The 7,584-nt window shown below is 46.1% G+C and overlaps 1 protein-coding gene across 1 annotated transcript in view; it reads left to right on the top strand.

The window, feature by feature from the left end:
* The first annotated feature begins 1,892 nt into the window (after positions 1-1,892).
* Positions 1,893-7,584, top strand: part of RTF1 (RTF1 homolog, Paf1/RNA polymerase II complex component) — a 46,609-nt gene continuing 40,917 nt past the window's right edge. Inside the window, exon 1 of the mRNA XM_007460153.1 lies at positions 1,893-2,090. Within this exon, the coding sequence (XP_007460215.1) occupies positions 1,893-2,090 (198 nt within the window). The remainder of the gene's footprint in view (positions 2,091-7,584) is intronic.

Here is a 7,584-nt window from a genome sequence, read left to right as displayed (position 1 = left end):
AAGGGGAAACTTTCACAGGTTGTGTTCCTTGGGAAGCCAACTCAAGAGGAAATTTAGAGTACAGAATGTTAATTCATTCATTTCAGTTTAGTCTCAGCATGGACTAACTCCAGTCCATGACGCATTAGAAGACCCCTTGCAGAAAGATCAATATCAATAGATTTCACTCAAATAAAGAACATATCTTTCTTCATTGCAGTCATTGACTGCAATATAGTCATTGACTATATTATGACTTTCTTTTATTCACACATTTAGAGAGGGTCCTCAGAGAAGGGCACCAGCCTTTGGGGTAGCTAGAAGCAAGGGAGATGACCTGGTCATTTTGGGTCATCTTGGCCATGGGCTCAGTTCCAAGGGTATGCTGGGGGAGAGAAGTATAGGGGACTTCTCTTAGGAAAAAATCTTTTGGAGTAAAGAGATAGTTGAGCCTTATTTGGGTTGTCTTCTCTACCTTAATCCTGAACCCTTTTCAAGCTAACTGGCAGCAAACTTGACATGTAGGTGTGTTTAGTTCCAGGGATTTTCTGTGTATGTTATATCTTCTCTTATTATTATTTTAAAGCATGCACATTTGTGATACAAACTTGCTGGAGAAAATAAAATATAGACAGTAAAGGGGAAAGGAAAAGGGAAACCAGACAGCAAGAACTCATCAGCCTGCCTCTGCCCAATAACAGCTCAGGGAAGACTGAAGTCTAGCTCTCAAGTTCACTACCAGAAGAAAGAATTAATGGACTCCAAAAACTTTTGAGAACAGTTTCAAATTATTATTGCTGACGCTCCCTACCTTATATTCCAAGTCCCACAAAGAAATCACTTCTGAATTTGTTTTTATCAGCGGACCTCAACAGGCATAAAACTGAACTGATTTCCTGCACCCTCCAGTCTCCCCAACCTCCTCTCCACTTGTGTTCCTTATCTCCATGAAGGACCCACCAGCTGCCAGAACCTGAGCAGCATTTGTATTTGGAACGTCACATTTTCCCTCTCGCAACTAATCTTCAAGTCCTGGTAATGCTACCTTCCAAATTATCCAGAATCCATCCACTTCTCTCCAATTCCACTGCTTCTTCCTTACTTGAGGGCATCATCATCTTTTGCCAAAATGCAATCAATAGCCTCTGTGGTTTCCCTGCCTTAGTCTCCCTCCTTTGTAATCCATTCGCCACACTGCAGCCAGAGTAATTTTTTTAAAACACGAATCTGATAATGCCGTTCTTCACTTTAGAATCTTTCAATACCAAAGTTCAAACTTCCAAAGTTCAAACTTCCTAAGAGTTTATTAGGTCTGAATGATTCAGCCGCTGGGTCCCTCCGCGGCCTCATCCACACACACCGTACCCTCTGTTCGGCCATAATGAACTTTCAGTTCCCTGAGCCCAACTTTTTCTATTATCGCTAGGTCTCTGACCAAGAGGTTCTTTGCTTGGAACACCCTTCCCGCTACTCTTTTTTTGGGTAAATCAGATGCATCCTCCACGTCCCAGCTCAGTTGTCATTCGCAAAGCCCAGGTAGGAAGGCTTCATCCCACGACAGGTGCCCTCAGCGTGGTCCAGCTGATTTGTGTCTCCCAGGCGGACGGCCCTGTCGGTGCCCTCGACACTCCATCAGTGTCGGACAGTTGAAAGGCTCCTTAGAGAGGACCCAGATGCTTGCCGCTGCAGTCCACGACAGGTAGGCAGCACGTGAAGCTTCAGCCCCGCAGCAGAGACACACCCAAGTCTTCCAACGGGCAGCGCTGGTTACGGAACGGCGGTTCAGAGCCCGGAACCCAACCCGATGCCCCCGCCTCCCACGCTGCGTCTGGGGCGGGGTGGGCGGGGCTCTGGGCGCCGGCGAACGGCGTGCGACGAGCAAGGGGCGGGGCCAGGGGCGGAGCGGAGCGCGCATGCGCGGTCGCCTTTGTGTGGGTCGAGCAGCGGCGGCGGCGGCGGCAGTGGCGGTCCCACTGGCAGGCGGGCAAGAGGGGAGTCCGGGCGGCGTCCGGCGTGGGAGCCGGGGGACCACGATGGTAAAGAAGCGGAAAGGCCGCGTTGTGATCGACTCAGACACGGAAGACAGCGGCAGCGACGAGAACCTGGATCAGGTGAGGGCAGGCCGCGGAGGCGCGGGCCAGCGGAGCGGGAGAGCTGAGTCCCGGCCACGGTAGTCGGGAGCCGGTCGGGCCCCGGGCCTCCTGGCTGGAGCGCCCGGCCTGCCTCGTGTCCTGAACGCCCGCTGCCGCCCCTTTCTGCTCTCCCCACAGTGCCCGCGGCTCTTGGAGTCTGGCCGGGGCCTGGAGACAGAGCCCCGAGGACTTGGCGCTTTGGGCTGGGAGGCGGGGCAGGGGCCAGGCTGGTGGGCCTCGGGCCCGGGGGACTCGAGGGGTCCTTGGTCTGCCAGGGCCAGATCGGGGCGGCAGGCTGCAGGCCAGGCGATCCGGGCACGGAGAGATAGGAAGTATCGCCCGCCAACCCGGGAGACTGGGAGGTTTTGGAGGAGGTGCAAGGGTGATCGTGGGGCGGTGGGGGGGAGGGAGGCCGAGAAGGTGCAAGCTCTGGAAGATGAAGTTTTTCAGACAAGGGTGTGAACAGAGAGGAGGGGAACCTCTGTCGTGCTTGGCGAGGAATACGTAGCTGTGGGCACGAATCTGTTTGGCAGCTAGGGTCGTTTGTGTTTGAGAAGGGTCTCTGTTGAGATGTCAGACCCAAGACGGCTCATGGGAGGAGGAAAGAGGGCATAAGTGGAGAAATATCTAGGGCGTCATGGAGAGACTGTGGCGGGGCCTCTTGGCCCTTTTCATGCAGCATCCCAGAATTCTTTCTATTTGAAAGACGTACAGGAGACATTGAAACGAACTTTTGGTCTCACTGTCTTGGGGTTGCTTGAACTGTTATATACTCTAGAAAATACTGTAGGGAGGAAGCTGTCCTTTGTAGCAGTGCTCCAGTGATACCAGAAGATACAAAGAGGGTTTTTCCCCATATTTTTTGAACAAATGATATAAAGAAAGGATATGCAAGAGATAATAGTTCTATAAGTTGAGTAGAGAGAGTACTGAACTTAGAATCTGAAATTTTTGAGTTCTAGGCTGGGCTATACTGTTTTCTAGCTATGTATCTTGGGCCATAACAGTAAAGTCTAGAAAAAACATCAGCCTTGGGCTTCCCTGGTGGCGCAGTGGTTGAGAGTCCGCCTGCCGATGCAGGGGACACGGGTTAGTGCCCCGGTCTGGGAAGATCCCACATGCCGCGGAGCGGCTGCGCCCGTGAGCCATGGCCGCTGAGCCTACGCGTCCGGAGCCTGTTGCTCGGCAACGGGAGAGGCCACAACAGTGAGAGGCCCGCGTACCGCAAAAAAAAAAACAAAAAACCCCCAAAACATCAGCCTTGTGTATCTGATTGAGTCATTATAAAGGATTAAGTGTTTGTAAGAATTAATGTTGGGGGCTTCCCTGATGGCACAGTGGTTAAGAATCCGCCTGCCAATGCAGGGGACAGGGGTTCGATCCCTGGTCCGGGAAGATCCCGCATGCCACCGAGAAACTAAGCCCGTGAGCCACAACTACTGAGCCTGCGCTCTAGAGCCCGCGAACCAGAACTACTGAAGCCCGTGCGCCTAGAGCCCGTGCTCCGCAACAAGAGATGCCACCACAATGAGAAGCCCGTGCACCATAACGGCAGAGTAGCCGCCGTTCGCCGCAGCTAGAGAAAGCCCGCGCACAGCAACGAAGACCCAATGCAGCCAAAAATCAATAGCTAAAATAAATTTATTTTTTAAAAAGAGAATTAGGGCTTCCCTGGTGGCGCAGTGGTTGAGAGTCCGCCTGCCGATGGAGGGGACACGGGTTCGTGCCCTGATCCGGGAGGATCCCGCATGCCGCGGAGCGGCTGGGCCTGTGGGCCGTGGCCGCTGGGTCTTGCGCGTCCGGGGCCTGTGCTTCGCAACGGGAGAGGCCGCAACAGTGAGAGGCCAAAAAAAAAAAAAAAAAATTAATGTTGGTACAAGCACTTAGAAACTAAAGCATTTCTATAAATGACTTCTTGGGAGTCCTTTGTATTAGGTCAGCGGTCTCAGAAATTAAATATTAGGGCATGAAGGAGGAGGACTTTAAGAAAGGGACTGAAGATGTGTTGAAGAAAAGAGGGCTGTTTTGAAAATGGTGGTATGGAGGTGGGAGGTGGGGAGTAGTGGGGCCTGTGGAGAAGTATAAAAGGGATAGACACCTTGTAATGGGATAGGAAGTAAAAGGTAAATTGAAAATGTTCTCACCCGGAAGACTCCTGAAATTTATAAAAATATTTTTAAAAATTGTTTTTTAAATTAATTATTTATTTATTTATTTATTTTTTCCTGCATTGGGTCTTTGTTGCTGTGCGTGGGCTTTTCTCTAGTTGTGGTGAGCAGGAGCTACTCTTTGTTGTTGTGCATGGGTTTCTCATCACGGTGGCTTCTCTTTGTTGGGGAGCCCGGGCTGTAGGCACGCGGGCTTCAGTAGTTGTGGCACGTGGGCTCAGTAGTTGTGGCTTGCGGGCTCTAGAGCGTAGGCTCAGTAGTTGTGGCATATGGGCTTAGTTGCTCCGCAGCATGTGGGATCTTCCCGGGCCAGGGATCGAACCCATGTCCCCTGCATCCGCAGGTGGATTCTTAACCAATGTGCCACCAGGGAAGCCCCTTCCCCATTTTAGATATGAGGAAAATGGAGGTTGAAGATGTAATTTATCTAAATTCACACAACTTGTTAGTGGCATTTCAACCCAGATCTTACAACTACAAGACCTATACTCTTTCCACTATACTAACTTAATCTGTTTTTAATATTGCAAAATGAAAATGATGTTTCACAGCCATTTTCTGTGTTGCTAGAATTCATGTTTGTAAAGTATATTGAATAGTTCAGAGAAAATTGATACATCAGTTTAAAAAATTATTTGGGGGACTTCCTTGGTGAAGCACTCTTAAGTCACCTGTTCTGATGATGCATGAACTAAGCTGTAAATTATTCTGTCTTTGGTGATTTTCCACAGAAGTCTGACATATGAAATGAGTTGAGAGCTTCCTTTTATAGTAGAGAGATTTTTCTGATCCACAGAAAACTTTTCCAAAGTGGGAACTGGAGGGATTGCAACTTTAAACCCAACTTTATCTATTTGTAAAAAGAAATTAGCATAAAATTTGTAAGTAATACCTAATGCATTTTAACAGCAATTTCAACTTCCTCCTTTTCAACTACTCATTGGCCTTCTTTTATCAGATGGGAACCAGATCAGAATTCCCTTTTCCTGTGCATCCTGACAGGCACTAGTGCCTTCTCTATATGTTCACCACTGTGCGAGGCTCTCAGAGGAATCAAAAAGATCTATGCTCTCTAGAAGATCTTCCAGAGATCTTTAGCAGAAGTTTAAAGTCAGCCTAGTTTTGGGGTCTTTAGGACTCCTCTGAACAAAATTATGCATTCTGGACCTTTCCTTACCAAGATGCCTTGGACTGCTCCATCTAGTTCTGGGTCTTCGTTGGGGGGGTATAACATTGTATTTGCTGTCTAGTGGAAAAGAACAAACCATGACAAATCTCTGAGTGTCAAGTGTTAGAGTGGAGCACAGTTAATAAGGAGATCCTTTGTCTCTGAGTTTTCCAGGTGGGAATCTAAGCCATTATGTCAGAAATATTACCTCCAAATTAGTCCTTAGCCTTCTACATTGGCTATTCCTGGTGGTGAGAGGAGGAACATGTGTGTCAGAAACTGCTTGGGTTGCTTGTTTAAGATGTACTTTGCAGGGGCTCCCATCCCAGACCTACTGAATCAGACTCTCTGGGGACTCTCCTCTGCATTTTTACCAGGTACAGCCCAGGTACTTATTTGTGTTAAACACTGAGACCACTGTCTGTATGCAAGTTAATCTTTTAGTAAGACACTGTAAGTAGTTTGGGAGAGAAATAGCTTCCTGTCTCAGCCATAGTGTGTGCACATACAAGCAAAATAACTTAACAGAGATGTTCAAAGTGGCAAAGCTGCTGGTTTTTCTAAATCCCTGAAGCTGTTTGAATTGTTGGGATGATTTTTTTTGGGGACCTGTTTCTTTTTTCCCTTCCTCCTTCTTGGTGGGAAGAGGTATATAGTAACTGAATTGGAGTCCTTTAAAATTTGTTTTAACTTTCAAAGGTTTTAAAAACTCAGACCTTTGAGAATTTGAAGAATTTATTTTAACATATGACCTGATAGTGACCTTATTTTTTTATGTTGGCCACACCCTTTCTTCAACATTTCAGAATTGCAAATCATGGAGATACTTGCTTTTGATGCTTCTTGGAAAAAAATAACAGAATTTGAGCCAAACCTAGGCTTTTTTACCCCACCACGTACCTCCATGGAGATAACATGTGCACTCTTTATGGAATAATATCTATGCAGTGGGTGCTATAACATGAAAAGCATCCAAGATAATAAAGGAATCAGAGTTGTCTATTCAGATAAATACAACTCAGTATTTATAAAAACTTTACTCTGCCGTTTTCAAGGGAAAAAAAGCTACATGCATACTGGGATGCTTTATTTCATAATTTCCATCCTTATTTAAAATGGGGATTGTGTTGTTCTGTCCTCTTTTTCTCTGCTCATTCTACTTGAAGTAACCATAAATTAAAAATTTTTTGAAACAATAGGCCCCTAAGTATTTTCTAGGAGTTATTTTTAGACATTATGTATTAAAAATAGCATTGTTATAAAGTATCCTTCCATAAACCTTCCCCATAAAAGGTGGGAAATTTAAAAGTTGTGCTTCTCACCTAAGTGTCCATCGACAGATGAATGGATAAAGAAGATGTGGCACATATATACAATGGAATATTACTCGGCCATAAAAAGAAATGAAATTGAGTTATTTGTAGTGAGATGGATGGACCTAGAGACTGGCATACAGAGTGAAGTAAGTTAGAAAGAGAAAAACAAATACTGTATGCTAACACATATATATGGAATCTAAAAAAAAAAAAGGTTCTGAAGAACCTAGGGGCAGGACAGGAATAAAGACGCAGACGTAGAGAATGGACTTGAGGACACGGGGAGGGGGAAGGGTAAGTTGGGACGAAGTGAGAGAGTGGCATGAACATATATACACTACCAAATGTAAAATAGGTAGCTAATGGGAAGCAGCCGCATAGCACAGGGAGATCAGCTCTGTGTTTTGTGACCACCTAGAGGGGTGGGATACGGAGGGTGGGAGGGAGACGCAAGAGGGAGGAGATACGGGGATACATGTATATGTATAGCTGATTCACTTTGTTATAAAGCAGAAACTAACACACCATTATAAAGCAATTATACTTCAATAAAGATGTTAAAAAAATAAAAAATAAAAGTTGTGCTTCTCATTGATAAAGTCTTTTTACATTAGAGCAGAGTTTGAAGTCTAGGATGAACTTGTGAGAAGTGTTGGGGTTAACTTGTGAAGTTTTAAATTTGTGTCATAATGTTGCATCTAGCCTGATGTAACTCATCTGCCAATTTCACTTGATTTTCTTTTAGAAGTAGTGCAGGGAAAATTGAGTCCCATGGGAGCTTTAACAGAGAGGCTTTCAGGAAAAATTCAAAACCTATCTTT

This window comes from Lipotes vexillifer, unplaced genomic scaffold (genome assembly GCF_000442215.2).
Source record: "Lipotes vexillifer unplaced genomic scaffold, Lipotes_vexillifer_v1.1 scaffold408, whole genome shotgun sequence".
Classification (NCBI taxonomy): Eukaryota; Metazoa; Chordata; class Mammalia; order Artiodactyla; family Lipotidae; genus Lipotes; species Lipotes vexillifer.
This window is presented reverse-complemented; position numbering and strand designations above follow the sequence as displayed.